Here is a 16,444-nt window from a genome sequence, read left to right as displayed (position 1 = left end):
TGACCACTGTCTGACCCCTGAGCAGCACCGAGACTACAGGTAACTGACCACTGTCTGACCCCTGAGCAGCACCGAGACTACAGGTAACTAACTGACCACTGTCTGACCCCTGAGCAGCACCGAGACTACAGGTAACTGACCACTGTCTGACCCCTGAGCAGCACCGAGACTACAGGTAACTAACTGACCACTGTCTGACCCCTGAGCAGCACCGAGACTACAGGTAACTGACCACTGTCTGACCCCAGAACAGCACCGAGACTACAGGTAACTAACTGACCACTGTCTGACCCCTGAGCAGCACCGAGACTACAGGTAACTGACCACTGTCTGACCCCTGAGCAGCACCGCGACTACAGATAACTGACCACTGTCTGACCCCAGAACAGCACCGAGACTACAGGTAACTAACTGACCACTGTCTGACCCCACTGTCTCAACAGAAAGACTACAGGTAAATGATACTGTAGGTCTGGCCCACAATCTGCCACAGCTTTCCTGAGGCACAGTTTACTGTTTACAGTTTGTTGCATTTGAAGAGTTGTCAATTTCGATAAGACTATTAACTCCACTCCTCTGTCTGTTAATAACTCCACTACTCCGTCTCTCTGTCTGTTATTAACTCCACTCCTCCGTCTCTCTCTCTCTCTCTCTCTCTCTCTCTCTCTCTCTCGCAGCCACTTTGTGAAGATGAAGGCTGCTCTCCTGGTGGAACAGAAGCAGCTGGAGGACAAGATCCGCCTGGGAGAGGAGCAGCTCCGAGGGCTGAGGGAGAGCCTGGGCCTTGGGCTGGGGATGGGCATGGGCATGTCCATGAGCTATGGACACTATTAGATCCTTGGTCTGGGGAGGTCCATGAGCTATGGACACTATTAGATCCTTGGTCACCTCTGGAAGACAAGACGTCCCACAGTGTCCCCTCCCTAACCAACGTCTCTAGCGTGCCTATAGAGCGTCACAGTCCCGCCCCGCCCCCTCGAGAGACCCGGAAAATAAATCCCCGTTCATTTTCCTCATAGACTTTTCAGAAAGTATTTATTTAAAGATGTTTACGCCGCAGACAAAGACAACTCTTGTCGTGACAAATCATGACAACAATTTTTGCAGGCGTTTGTTTTTTCAAAGTTTTTGTTGTTTTTCTTCTTTGTAATTATTTGTTTGGTCCAAAATATTGTGTGTGTTGTCATGATTTGTCACGACAAGAGTTGGCTTCGTACGACGCTTAAAAGGTCTTTAAATAAATACGTTTTGAAATGTCTATGGGGAAAAATGCATTGAGATTAATTTCCTGGGCCTGGTTTCGTCACGAAAGGGGGAGGGACTGAGACGCTCTATTCTGGGGTATGTGACGATGACAATAGCGGATCCACGTGTTCACAATGCGTCGTGTTGTGAGTTTGTAGATCGGCTATTTTACGGCAGCGGGATAAACGGAGGGGACCGTGTACAGAGCCCTGGTGGACTCCAGTCAACTAACAGGGTTTAAGAAGCCCGTTAAAAGTCGTCCCAAAGAACAGTTCTTCTCTACCTTTTGGACAAAGAGGAGCCTCTAAGTTCCGACCTGCTCTCATCACTACCGTTCTGGAAGAGAATCATCACGGCATCTTTTATAGATGAACTGGAGTGGGGTTTTTTTGTATTTATTAGAAGTTGGCCGGAGAACGAAAGGTAAAGCGGGAGAAGACTTCAATGTTTTGTTTGAGACATGATGATAATTCAAGCCGTTATTAACGCATTTCACTTTGACAGCAAAATGCTTGAGAAAGCCGAGAGCAAATGTTGCCAAAAGTATCCTCTCACTAATATGAAAGATGAAGTTAAAGATGGAGTGCCGTGATTATTTTGTATAATGTCTATGGAGTTAACATTACTCTAGTCTAATTAAACCCCCAGGTGTGGTTAGAATATTGAAATAACATGTCTTAATTGTCTGTGTCTTTGGTTTCTTCCTGAGAGCTGATAAAGCCTTTGAGTCAAAAGGCCCCGATCGAAGTCGACAGTGATATAGTGACATCACAATATCATCCCCTCCCCTAACCCCTTCCCCCTTTATCATACAACAACAGCTGGGGGTGTGGCTTCAGTTCAGGTGGATCAGCACCCATCACATAAAAAACGTCATTTTAACACTTTCTGCACACTTTTTTCTCCTAGTATAATCATATTGCCTGGGTGAAGAAAATCACAGCATTCCATCTTTAAAGAAAGACTAGTCATACCGTAAGTTGTTCCATACTTTTAGGGTGGGTGCATGTATGTACAGTATGCTGCTCCAGTAGAAACGGAACCTTTAAAGGTGCTGGAAGTGCTTCTGTATTCGTTTAAAATCAGTTGGAAAAGCATCGATGCTGTGCTCCTCACACTGTTTCACGTTGTGTGTGTGAATGGCATCACTCACTGTAAAGCCTTTATAATATCACACTAGTCTTACACCAATTATCTTAACTATGGTAACCTCACACTATCACTACTTTGCCAAAGATGATGTTGTCATTGTTGTTGTAGTTGTTGAGTCTGAAGTGTGTGTCGCCGAGACACCGCCGAGACGTATTTAGTCTTATTTAAGTCTCCTGGTTCAGGGAATCTTGGGAGATTTAGTTTTTTTGTTTTACACTTTGTTGTCGGTGCTTCACACTAATAAACTGAATACAAACGGTATAAATGAGAACGAACCACACGATGGCATTTCAAAACCATGCTCTGTAAACATTTTATTTTAGCAGAGGGTGTCGAGAGGCTGGTCTGCATTTCATGCGAGGGCAATGCATTTAAAGTCCCATAGCTCTAATGCAACGGCAGAAACGGCATTAGGGCTATGGACCAGAGCTATTGCAGTAGGGATAAAAAATATCTTTTGGATATGTGGATATACGTATGCCGAATTTAAACCTCTTTAGTTTCGGCCTATACATACATTTCTTCTGAAACATATTTTTGGCTATAGAGCTATAGAGCTATCTTGGTTGTGTGCCATGTTGCACACCAAAGAAATAGCAGATCTACAAGCTCAGGTTTCATATGTCATACTTTTCTGGTGCATGAATAGAGCACCGAAGTCCTGACGTAACTCGCTCATCCCTTCGATTCCCCTGGTTCGCGGAAATAATTTCTCTATGGAGAATAACATGGGGTGATCTTAATATCGTCTACTATAAGCGTTGTGGTCCAAAAATAAACAAGCTGTCTCGGCGTTATTGTTAGGGAGGTGTCTCTGTATCGTTTGCAACAGTCAGTCACTCATATATGATACAGTCTGCTTCTAGCGAAAATCTAACTCATTCAGCAGCAGTAACATTAGCGTTTTCTCTCAGTCAGTTGATTCTTCATATCCATATGGGTGAAGCGGCCGGGGTGACATGTTCATTTTTCAAACACAGTTCTTATATGAAGCAATCTAAAAATCCTCCTATGGAGATTTCAATGCAACTAAACAAATACATGAACCTGGGGACTGACGCCCTCTACTGAAAGTGACGTCAGACTTCGGTGCTCTATCGGCGTGAAATCACCCGTAAAACATTCCTGTGGTCTGTATTCAATCGTCTCTCGTACATCTTCTTAACCCGGGGAACGAAAGCTGAATTCTGTAACATGCATTATTTTCCATTTGCTACAAGTTTATATGATGCATTTGGGTGGTGTCTATATCAGTGGTTCCCAAACTGGGGTACTGGGACCCAGCTAAATGATTGTCTGGAACCAAATGGACCCATATGGGGCTGTAACTCTGAGAGTGAAACAAATGGAACCAAACCAAATGGTTCTATTTGTATCACTCTCAGAGTTAAATTAACATTCTCTGAGATAAAAAGAAAATGCTATTAAATGGGGGTCCGTAGACGAATGCATGTCAAACTGGGGGTCCTTGAAATTAAACGGGTTTAGAATCCCGTATAGAAATCTTCTCTTATGGGGGTCCCTGGCATACCCTTTTCACATGGGGGTCCGCGGGGCTAATTAGTGTCAATTTGGGGGTCCTTGACATGAAAAGGTTTGGGAACCACTGACCTCTCTCTATACTGTATATAACTTCACTGTTTATAGCTGTAACATGTTTTACTGTACGGAGTTTGACACTCCAGATGATTATTATTATTATTATTATTGTTTTGTCACGTATCGTATCGTTTTGTATAGAAAGACACCGTTGTTTATAATGTACACCTTTTGTATATAAGTGAGTGATATTGATTTGATTATCTAAAAAAAACTGTTCATGGGATGAGCAGGAAAAAAAACTATTGTTCAATAGTATAGGACAGGTCTTAAAATGGCGTGACATTTTAAGACCTATATCTCCTTATATGGATTATATGGATGTCAATGTGGATACATATGTCTATATTTCATAGTTTGTGTCTTTGTATTTCTTTTTTTTTTAAGTTCGTCCATGACACTAAAAGCTCTGTGACTTTAGTATAACCACACCAAGAAACTGATTTAGTGGCCGATATTTTAACTGATGAATATCGTTGCTGTTGGAAACCACCCAACTCCATTTTTGAGGTTTTTTGATTTTCTTTTTTGCATAAATCAGTGCTAATATTGAACCAATGGAAAGTAGTGAAAAACGCTTAACTCCGTTGGACCCTCAAACTGTCTGCTAAAGCAGCTAACAAAACCACCTCTCCCCCTCTCCTCTCGTGCAAGAAATTGACAATATATAAAAGTCACAACACCAACTTTGATGATGCAGTATTGCTTTGTTTTCAAAATATAAGCTTTTCTTAATTTCCTGAGTCCGGTGGTTTCTTCCCGACAGCAGATATACAGAGTTTTTGGTTCTTACAGTTTCAAATATGTAAGCTCTTCCATCATCATCTTCCGCCGAATGATTTGGGACACATGAGGCTCGTGGGGAACGCTCGAGGCGGCCCGGGCCACTCGAGGCGGCCCGGTGGGGAATGCTCGAGGCCCGGCCCGGCCCGGCCCGGCCCGGCCACTCGGCCAGCGCTTGTAATCTGAGTCGAATAACAACCGCTGGAATTGTAGCTCTCTCGATTTCACGGTGACTTAATGGGATCTGGTTTCTACACTGAGTTGCCTTGAAGATTTTCTGACTCAGCTTATAGCTGCTTTTTGCCAAAGATGTATTTAGCTTTAAGTGGAATCCTTTAAAAACACAAGAAAGGTTGAGTCTTTTTTTGTGTGTGTTTAATAAAGTCTGGATTTTGGGTCCGTATGTGAAGGAATGCACAAGAATAGCAGTATGTTTGAATTGTTGTACAGTCTGTGTAAACTGTACAGAAGAAATACAAACAGGCCTGAAGAACAGTGGCTAATGGAACATGCACGCACACACACACACACACACGCATGCACGCACGCACACACACACACACACACACACACACACACACACACACACACTAACTGGTTTGTCAATAGTGTATTCACCAAATTATTTTTGCAATTTGTAATTGTTTGGAGGAATGTTTTAAGTACCAAGTCTCTTCATTCCTGGATGCATTTTGCCTCAGATATTTGGACACAACATTGAGCTTTAAACCAAGACGTCCATGCATGTCATTACGTTGGTTTTAGTATTGTATATATTCTATATTATTCTTGTATTATATCAGCCATGTTTTACAGCAGCCTGTACATCCTATTGGCTGACACAACGCTGGCATTGGGTATAATTCTACCATTTATGTTTGTTTTATCATGTTATTTTGAGTTTATTTTCCAAAACCTCTCGTTCTTTTTGTAACGGCATTTACCCCCCCCCCCCCCCCCCACACACTTTTTTTTTTTCCCCTTCTTGTAAATGCCCCCAAAAAAGAACTCCTGTGAGGTGACAAAGTACCATAAATAATAATAATAGTATTTTAAACTACCCTTCATGCCTTTGTGTCGTGATTTATGTCCATTTGAGTGAACCGGGGGCGGGGGGGGTGCTTTTATGCTGTACCACTTGTGATTCTGTGCTCCCATTCAGGGGGAGTAGCTGTTGTTTGACTGCGGTGTAACGGTTAAGTAAATATGGCCCGACATCATAATGGCGGCTGACGGATGAGGAGAGAGTGAGCGTGTCCCGCTGAGGCGATGCGGGAGGCATTGAAATGAGAACCCTCTACGCAGGGCTGGAGAGGTGGTTTTAGATGAGACATGTGGTCTGTGTGGGGTTTAAGAACCCTCTATGGCATATAGAGTATGCGGAGCTGGAGAGGTCGTTTAGAATGAGAGATGTGGTCTGTGTGGGGTTGAAGAGTTGAACACCCTCATTTAGGAGAGGTTTGGCTGGGTTTAAGTGTGTATGGTCTTACCAATAGTCTTTAGTTATAGTTCTTCTATTTATAGTGACTCATAGGAATAGGACTATGTGACAACCGGGTATAGTCTGGTGACCACCGGAGAGACGGGTGACAGCCGGAATGTATAGACGGCACCCGGGTGAGCAGTATGGGTTAGCGCCCCAGCCTGTGTCCTCCGTGAGGAGGTGAGCAGTATGGGTTAGCGCCCCAGCCTGTGTCCTCCATGAGGAGGTGAGCAGTATGGGTTAGCGCCCCAGCCTGTGTCCTCCATGAGGAGGTGAGCAGTGTGGGTTAGCGCCCCAGCCTGTGTCCTCCGTGAGGAGGTGAGCAGTATGGGTTAGCGCCCCAGCCTGTGTCCTCCATGAGGAGGTGAGCAGTATGGGTTAGCGCCCCCAGCCTGTGTCCTCCGTGAGGAGGTGAGCAGTATGGGTTAGCGCCCCAGCCTGTGTCCTCCGTGAGGAGGTGAGCAGTATGGGTTAGCGCCCCAGCCTGTGTCCTCCGTGAGGAGGTGAGCAGTATGGGTTAGCGCCCCAGCCTGTGTCCTCCGTGAGGAGGTGAGCAGTATGGGTTAGCGCCCCAGCCTGTGTCCTCCATGAGGAGGTGAGCAGTATGGGTTAGCGCCCCAGCCTGTGTCCTCCATGAGGAGGTGAGCAGTATGGGTTAGCGCCCCAGCCTGTGTCCTCCATGAGGAGGTGAGCAGTATGGGTTAGCGCCCCAGCCTGTGTCCTCCGTGAGGAGGTGAGCAGTATGGGTTAGCGCCCCCAGCCTGTGTCCTCCGTGAGGAGGTGAGCAGTATGGGTTAGCGCCCCAGCCTGTGTCCTCCATGAGGAGGTGAGCAGTATGGGTTAGCGCCCCAGCCTGTGTCCTCCATGAGGAGGTGAGCAGTATGGGTTAGCGCCCCAGCCTGTGTCCTCCATGAGGAGGTGAGCAGTATGGGTTAGCGCCCCAGCCTGTGTCCTCCGTGAGGAGGTGAGCAGTATGGGTTAGCGCCCCAGCCTGTGTCCTCCGTGAGGAGGTGAGCAGTATGGGTTAGCGCCCCAGCCTGTGTCCTCCATGAGGAGGTGAGCAGTATGGGTTAGCGCCCCAGCCTGTGTCCTCCGTGAGGAGGTGAGCAGTGTGGGTTAGCGCCCCAGCCTGTGTCCTCCGTGAGGAGGTGAGCAGTATGGGTTAGCGCCCCAGCCTGTGTCCTCCGTGAGGAGGTGAGCAGTATGGGTTAGCGCCCCAGCCTGTGTCCTCCGTGAGGAGCTGAGCAGTGTGGGTTAGCGCCCCAGCCTGTGTCCTCCGTGAGGAGGTGAGCAGTATGGGTTAGCGCCCCAGCCTGTGTCCTCCATGAGGAGGAAGCCCAACAAACCTCGGGGAGGCCTTTAGGAGGGCCATTAAAATCCACCACTCCTGAATGAAGTTCCTGGTGCTGGGAGTCTGGTGCAACGCACAGGTCCTGGGCCGGGTGAGATCAGGAGTGGACCTGGTGAGACGTAGGAGGGGCCCAGACAGGAGTCAACCCACAGAGCCTATAGTCCTTCCACGTGCCAGAATTTGGTTCTCCCAGTCCCGGCAGAGTAGTTCCGGAGCAACGGATTGTGTGGCCTTGCTCATTCCCTGATGGACTGATTGAGGGTAGCTACTGGGACGTAAGTCAGGATTTGATCAACCCCGGCTGGGTCGCCTGAGTGAGGGGTATGATGTTGGGAGACCCGAAACCCTGTTGACCTCAGGATACATCACTGAGGATACGTCCCAGGTGCCCACCCTTGCAATAGATTAAAGATACAAGCTTTTTAAAATACTGTAAATACTGATGGATTCGGTTTTTAGCTTTTGAAGTTTTGCAGTGCATTTGGGGTCACTCATGTTGCATATCTGAGCTGTTAACAGGTCCATGAGTCAGTCATCATAATAATAACGTACACATGGTAATATTTCACCACAAATGAAAAGCTCTGAGACAATAAAAGGCCCAAAAACTGAAAGCACGTTTGTTTTTTTATCAGTACTTTGTTCTTCCTTCCAATACATATGGCCGATACATCGGTGCGTCCCCACAGGAATGTGGGGTGTCTGCAACATTAGTTTTGGAGATATGGCTTATAGAGTAATCAATGTCTTGCAGAAAACAGGCTTGAAAGGTTCACCGTCCAAATATGACAGGGGATAATCCAAAGTTTTAAAATGTTTTGCATAAACAAAACCTGCTTTCATCCGCTGTCTGCCTGCTACAGTATGTATACACAATATGACATCAGTCCAACTTGTCACAAGATCTACGTGAGCACCTCGCTCTTGCTGGGTATATCTGCTATTTTCTAAATATTTTAAACATTTGAAAACTTTAAATTAGACATTCTGCATAGTGAGTGCTTTCCATTTAGACCTGAGAGGCCAATTCTAAAAACACCTCCTAAAACATAACCTAAGGTTTTCTGAAAACCTTCAAATTCCTATTCAAACAATTAAAAACTAAATTATGTTGCTATGTGAGGCATTTAAGGTAAACCAATGTATACAGTAGGTTACACCAGGTCTAAATGGGGAACATGTTGATGCCAATACTTTTGTACTTTTACTCAAGCACATTTTTAATTCCAGACTTTTACTTGTAACGGAAGAGTATAGTTTGATCTACATTGCAGTATCGATACTTTCAGTGAAGTAAATAAATTGTCTGTCTGTCTGTCTGTCTGTCTGCCTGCCTGTCCGTCTGCCTGTCTGTCTGTCTGCCTCCCACACCCCCCGCCCGGCCTCCAAAAAGCTTTTAGCAGTAAAAAAAGAAAAGAAAAGAAAAGATCATTTATAAGCGGATATGGAAAGCGTTATAGATAGCTGACTGTGAAGAATGCTGAGACTTTTCTCTCTCTCTGTGTGGTGCCGGTGCGTGCGTGCGTGGAGGAAGGGGGGGGGGGGTTATAATAAAGAAAACAGTTGTCATAAAGAAAAGAGTTTGAGACAAAGGAGTGCATTCCTCTGGATGACCCAGATATATAGCAGGGCACTGTGTGTGTGTGTGTGTGTGTGTGTGTGATAAATAAAACATATTTTTAAAGCAACACTGTGTGTGTTGTCGACACTCATCAAAGTTGGTTCTACAATAAAAAAATATGAAAATCATGAAAAATGACAAACTACAGTAGGTATGTCAAACTTTCCAAAGGCATATTATATTAAGGTCTAATTCCTCGTGGGGGCCAAGGCCCCGCCGTGGCCCCCACGGACTCTACGTCACTGTATGTATATCCACGGATATACACGACGACAGAGTACAGCATCTTGCAATGGGTCTGGTCCACAAGATTCGATACACCACCAAAGATACCCATGTACCTGTCTAAATACTTCCTTAATGTAAACGAAGTCCACACCCACAACACCAGAGGGAGTGCAACAAACCATGTACAACCCAGATTCGGCGCAAACAAGGGACTAAATTATTTTCGCTCCTATGCCACCAAAATGTGGAACGCCCTACCAACAGTCATTAAGACATGTGAATCCCTTGACTCCTTCAAAACCGCTCTCAAAGGGCACCTACGGATGGCTGCAATTCGAAACTGGCCTCTGTAAAATCTGAATCCCCCCCACCCCCCCATTTTCCCTCACTGTATATTGTATCTTTTCCCTTTTTTGCTTCCCATATGATGAATTCCTGTTCTGTTCTTTAGCTACATAGAAATGTCTATTTGTATGTCTCTAAATGTTTGTATGTCTTTAAATGTTTTGTTGAATTGAACAATGTGGACCCTGTTGTAAACAAGTGTAATGCTTAATTAAATGCTTAATAGCCTATAGAGCAAAAAACCCACCCGGAGCAAGCAATTGTGTGGCTTGGGTCTATGATGGACCCACCCCACAGAATAGTGGTGTTCCCCAGGTTGCTCTTAATCAACCGTCTCAGTGGCCTAGTGGTTAGAGTGTCCGCCCTAAGTGAGACTGGGAGGTCGGCGGTTCAAGCCCCGCCCGAGTCATACCGGTGACTATAAAAATGGTACTCAGTCGCTCCCTGCTTGACATTCAGCGCCAAGGGTTGGATTGGGGATAATGATTATTTTTGATGAATTGAGTCTGAATTGGGTCTCATTGGGTCGTCCACTCACAGTTGACAGTCTTTGTATTGAGTTTGTGCTTAAAATGTACTGTAAATTCTACAAACTGTTAATAAATATTTCAATCAATCATCAATCAATCCAAAGCCTCCACGGCTTCACACCAACCGCTGTTTTAACTCACACAAGCGTCAAACTTTTCATAGCCATGTGTCGTGACTATAAAAGGCCACGAGGTGACGCCAAAGAGCCATTTCAGGTAAAGGCAGAGGTTTTCAACAGATTTTGACCCAGGGACCAATGCAGCAGTTTGCAGAATTACAGTACATTTCAAGCACAAACTCAATACAAATACTGTTAACTGTGAGTGGACGACCCAATTAAGCATTACACTTGTTTACAAGAGGGTCCACCATGTTCAATTCATCAAAAATAATCATTATCCCCAATCCAACCCTTGGCGCTGAATGTCAAGCAGGGAGCGACTGAGTACCATTTTTATAGTCACCGGTATGACTCGGGCGGGGCTTGAACCCCCGACCTCCCAGTCTCACTTAGGGCGGACACTCTAACCACTAGGCCACTGAGACGGTTGATTAAGAGCAACCTGGGGAACACCACTATTCTGTGGGGTGGGTCCATCATAGACCCAAGCCACACAATTGCTTGCTCCGGATGGGTTTTTTGCCCTATAGGCTATATAAAGTGTCTTGAGACAACTTGGTGTGATTTGACACTTTCATCATTTTTAAGTGTGTGTGTGTGTGTGTGTGTGTGTGTGTGTGTGTGTGTGTGTGTGTGTGTGTGTGTGTGTGTGTGTGTGTGTGTGTTGTTATTTGGATCAATGTAAACGATCAAAATAACAACTATTTGACATTCGTTAATTAAGTAATGCAGATGTTTAACAATATTTTATCTCAAGAAAAGATCTGTTTTTTCTCATGCCAATACAGCTCCTTTGACTTATTGTGCTTTTCTTTTCTTTTCTTTTCTTTTCTTTTCTTTTCTTTTCTTTTCTTTTCTTTTCTTTTCTTTTCTTTTCTTTTCCTTTCCTTTCCTTTCCTTTCCTTTCCTTTCCTTTCCTTTCCTTTCCTTTCCTTTCCTTTCCTTTCCTTTCCTTTCCTTTCTTTTCTTTTCTTTTCTTTTCTTTTCTTTTCTTTTCTTTTCTTTTCTTTTCTTTTCTTTTCTAATAAAATAAACAACACTCACTGCATGACAGAGCAACCAGCCTGACCAGAGGATGACCGGCGCATCGAACTGCTCCACTGACCCAGTTGGATGTTGGATCATCGACTCACAGTGGTTTTGTTTTTGTTTTGATTGTATTGCTGTATTGTTGTACTGTTCTTTCTGCTTTGGCAATGTAAACGTATGTTTTCTCATGCCAATAAAGCCCTTTGAATTGAATTGAATTGAATTGGTTCTGCTTTCTACTGCTTTGGCCTGAGCACAGAGCAGAGCACCAGGGTTGCCATGTCCACTTCTAATAAGCGACTCTGGGCTTATTAATAAAAGAAAATCCTGTAATGTTGCCTGTTAAATATCATAATAAATATTGGTATAGTTGCGGCCGGGTTGCGGTTTTTGAGCTTGTTTCTAAAGTGTACTTGATTATTTGGGCTTGCTTTCTAAAGTTCTTTAAACCAGACCCAGTGGTTCTCAAACATTTCCCAAATTAAGGCGCCACATCTTTGATTCATTGAACAAGGTGGACCCTCTTGTTTTTTTTGTGGCTTTCGCCTTTATTTTATATATTTTATGGAGGGACAGACAGACAGACAGTAAGCTGACAGGAATTGGGGGAGTGACATGCAGTCTCACTCCCCCCCCCCCCCCCCCAAACATTATTTTTTTTAGAAAATGAGCATATATCATGTTTTAATGTTTAAACTAAAGTGCTCATGTGGCTTAGTTTTTAAGCTTGTTTTCCTAGACCATCGTTGCTTATTTCTCTCTCTCAATCTGGCAACACCGCAGAGAACTACATCCTGCGTTGAGGGAAGACTACCTGGCAACTTTGAGCCGTAGTAGGGGGAAAAAACAACCAGCCTCGAAGATTTGGACTCATTTTGTACACTAAAAATATTCATTCTTTTTGGTACCCTACATTTATCGAATGAAGGCATGGCGGGTTCCGTCATCACGGCGGCTTTGCGAATAGCGGTTTGAGGAACGGCCGCTTTTTCTCTTCTGTCCAGACTGGAGAGAATGACGCTGCAGAGAATGTGTTTGGATGTTAAAAGGAGATAAGTTTACATCAGTGCTGTGTGTGTGTTGTTGACACAATTAGCAGCAGTTAAAGCTCCATCCATACTGTAATAAGACCAGACGGTGAGGACTAAGGAGACTCTTAATCCAAGTCACAAGACAACAAACACGTACGCAGCAGTTAGTCACTGTCCTGTATAGCCTATTCCTGTCCTATCCTGACTGACTAACAGAACCTATCCTGCACATCTGACTGCTGTTGTTTACAGGTAAGGCCTTCAGTCTTTATGCCCCTCTCTCTCTTTTTCTGCAAACTACAGTGCAAAATAAATCCCCCCAAAGCCCGATTTGTAGGGCTACAAATCCTACTTCCGAAAATAGCTGATCTCTAGTCTACATTATAACCGAATCGGGCTTATCCTATATTTCGGCTCTTATGATATCAAAGGCTCACCAGTTTTGTCAGACAAATTAATTGTGTTGCTTTGGTACTGTCTGTATTGTATAATCAGTTTGTTTTTATGGTCGGGTGATTGTGCTGCATGGCTACAAAGTTACAAAACAATGTGGTTGTTTTTTTCCCCTTCTCCCCAGTCGTGTCTGGTGGTGACAGGCTGTCTGTCTGTGTGTCTGTGTCTGTCTGTCTCTCTGTCTCTGTGTCTGTCTGTCTCTGTGTCCGTCTGTCTGTCTGTCTCTCTGTCTGTCTCTCTGTCTGTGTCTGTCTGTCTCTGTGTCCGTCTGTCTGTCTGTCTGTCTGTCTCTGTGTCTGTCTGTCTCTGTGTCCGTCTGTCTGTGTCTGTGTCTGTGTCTGTCTGTCTGTGTCTGTCTGTCTGTCTGTCTGTCTGTCTTGTCTGACATGGCTACGATGTAGCAGCAATGTAGCCTAACACAAGTTGTTACTTTTTGTGTGTCACAACAATTCAATTCAAAGGCGCTTTATTGGCGTGAGAAAACATACGTTTACATTGCCGAAGCAATAGTGTCAAAATATGATAAAAACAGTTGAAAATGGGGAAAGTATAATACATTATACAGTTGGAGGGAGCACATTTTCTGAACAGAGCTATGTGTCACATTGCGTCGTTACATAGCCTGTATGTTATGCAGGCTATAACGGGTTTTCTGAAACAAATAATAGCAGCATTGTGTTCATGACATGACAGCACACCTATACGTTAATAGAAGATTTGAGAACGGATTAATCACATTATGCATAACATCTGTTGCGCTGATTAATTAGCGATTTATAGACACTTTGGGGACAAATAGCAGCATTTTCCCCCTCAAGAATATTTAAATGTAACAGTTAAGGTGTTTACGTCATGTGCAGTATGTCTACGGTGGTTGTTGTTGTGAATACGGGCCGCGTTACAACGCACGCGGTGACCTATCGAATACTGTGTGCGTGGACTGGAGTTTGATTGATTGAAATATTTATTAACACTCAATACAAAGACTGTGGACACCTTATGGGGTCGAGGTCGTTTGGGGCCATTATTTCAGTGGAAATTAATTAACGTTTCCATGATGATGTTGAATGATGATGTGAACGGCTTGGCTTCAAGTGCATTTTCTTATTGATATTCATATCATCACAGACTGTAAACAGTAAATAAGCATTTATGGTGGTGTGGAAATAATGGTGTGGAAAAAAAAGGTTCCACAGCCATCACAGTGAGCTAGTGGTATAGTACAATTAAGCTTGTAGTTTTCCAGGAAAGTAAAATGATTGATATTGAAACGAGAGCATGAAAAGATTGATAGAAAGAAATCTTAAAATATAAAATGTTCCTGAAATGAGTATAGTGAAGAATATTTACAGTAGGGCCTACATTTACAGTACATGTAGCAGTTAACGGGTACAGCATCACCTACCTGGGTATGATGAGTCAACTTTTGTCCTGAAAGAAGTGGTTTGTGCAATCACTGACAAACACCTAGTTCGTCCAGCAGTGATGACAGTTGCCCCAATATCCCACTTGTTGAGTCTCTGTCCATGTCTGCGGCAGCTATCCCTGAAAGTTTTGAGTATTATGAAGGTTTTCCAGTCCTTCCCAAAATACCGGAAGAAGAGATAAAGCCGAAACAGAGAGCAGATCCTGCTATTCGAGAAGTTATCTTCCATTCTATTATTTTATTGCTGTAATACAAGCCATCGGGCTATTACTAAACCTTACCTATGGTCTGTGGTCTAAATCATTCTCCTTGCTTACTGCTCTTCTGAACCTAGTAACTAGTCCTGTACCCTGTAATTGATAACTAAAGGGTTACAAAATGCTTGGCATGGGATGAGAGCATGGGATGGGAGCATAAAATGGCACCAGGTGCAGATGTGTACATATTAAAACCTATTTTGGGGTGGGAACCACTTTTGGTGTTTTAAGCATTATGTTGTACTTTAGCTATTGAAAAAATAGCAGATCTACAAGCTTGTAGGTCTGCTTTTTTGGAAAGATCGTGAAAATGTGGCGCAAATCTTTGAATATATTCTTTCAGAGCGACTGTTTTTAACTAAAATATTTGCTTCTGGGGGGAGGTCATTGGAGCAACATATTTTCAGATGGGGGTCTACTCTGCGGTCAATTACATATATTTTTGGGGGTCCTTGACATGAAAATGTTTGAGAACCACTGACATATAAACATAAGTTCTTCAGAAAATTGTCAGGATTTAGAAGGCATTTGTTTTGTAGAATTGTCCTCAGGATTGTGTTGGATGGATGGATGGTGCTCTGCCTCTGGAAACTGCCCTTGGTTGAGGTTGAGGCAGTGGATGCTCAGCTTTGAAAATAACTTAACTTAAAATCGAGAAAAGCGGCACTCCAAAATAAGCGTTCGCAAATACATGGTCTTATGTTGTTTGTTTATTTGTTTATTTTTGCTCACAAAATAATGAAAAACATACACGTGGGTTATGTAGAATCTGAGGACACTCTGGGAAGTTGGTGAGACGGACAGTAGAATAAGTTATCCTTTGCATTGCACACACTACAATTAGTTTATTGAATTTCATAATACGTGACGCGTGTCGTTTAATATAATCTGTGTAAGCATGGTGTTTACAGTGTGGAGACCTTTTGTCTAAAGGCCAGTTCACAGTCTCTCCAATGATTGGCAACGCAACTAGTTGCAACTGCAATACTTGCAACTACTTGCAAGTTATGTTGCACACCTACCAAGGTGATGTGTGCAAACGAGGGCCTCAAGTAGCCTAACGTACTGAAAGAAAAAACTCCCACACACTATTAAAACACAAGAAAAACCTGCAAAAATAGGCGGGGTGAGTTGAAGGGCTAAAGGGACTCAAAATCAAAAATATGGAACAGTAAAGGGCGTACATAATATCTTAATTAACAGTACGTGTGCGTTCAGGAATATTTAGCAAAGAGGACGAGTAAAAGCTGAGTGAGCATCATCAATTTAATCGATTCCACTATATCGCTGTCTTATTGTCTCATGATAGAAGAGGTTAAATACAATAGGTCAGGGGTGGGCAACTGGCCCACCCCTGACCTTTTTATTGAAATTCAATAAAAAAGGTTACTTTTCAGGATTCCAATTAAAAAAAATAGCAAAAAATGGATCAGGTTTTCAATTCAAATATACAAGCTCAAAACGTTTTGAGCTTGTAGATCGGCTATTTTTGCTACGACAGTAATATGCACTGTGGCCCCTCTAGAGTGAGTGTGGAAATATATTGGCCATTAGGTGTAGGAGCATAGATTTTCCTTCCTCGGTTTGCAAAATGCTTTAACTTGTAGGCTAATTCTGTAACCGTGAACCTTTCCTCTGCTCATAATATGCTTTTCACAACCGAATCAATCGAAAGACAAGGCCGTGTGAATTGTGTGACCAGTGACCATGCACCCCCCGGTGGTCACACAATTCTACAGGTCACCTCATCTGACGCAACAGCTAAAATAATTGCTCAACTTCCTATGAA

At 43.6% G+C, this 16,444-nt stretch overlaps 2 protein-coding genes across 2 annotated transcripts in view; both read left to right on the top strand.

Annotated features, from left to right (window-relative positions):
* The window catches only part of shroom4 (shroom family member 4), a 97,323-nt gene extending 96,273 nt beyond the window's left edge, over window positions 1–1,050 (top strand). Inside the window, exon 16 of the mRNA XM_083789418.1 lies at window positions 678–1,050. Within this exon, the coding sequence (XP_083645544.1) occupies window positions 678–834 (157 nt within the window). The 3' untranslated portion in view covers window positions 835–1,050. The remainder of the gene's footprint in view (window positions 1–677) is intronic.
* An 11,231-nt stretch (window positions 1,051–12,281) lies between these two features.
* The window catches only part of LOC310875577 (H(+)/Cl(-) exchange transporter 5-like), a 63,888-nt gene continuing 59,725 nt past the window's right edge, over window positions 12,282–16,444 (top strand). Inside the window, 1 exon segment of the mRNA XM_083788859.1 lies at window positions 12,282–12,771. The gene's annotated coding sequence lies outside the window, so the exon portion shown is untranslated.

The sequence above is a fragment of the Protomyctophum parallelum genome, assembly GCF_964188405.1.
Source record: "Protomyctophum parallelum genome assembly, chromosome: 18".
In the NCBI taxonomy this organism is placed as follows: domain Eukaryota; kingdom Metazoa; phylum Chordata; class Actinopteri; order Myctophiformes; family Myctophidae; genus Protomyctophum; species Protomyctophum parallelum.
This window is presented reverse-complemented; position numbering and strand designations above follow the sequence as displayed.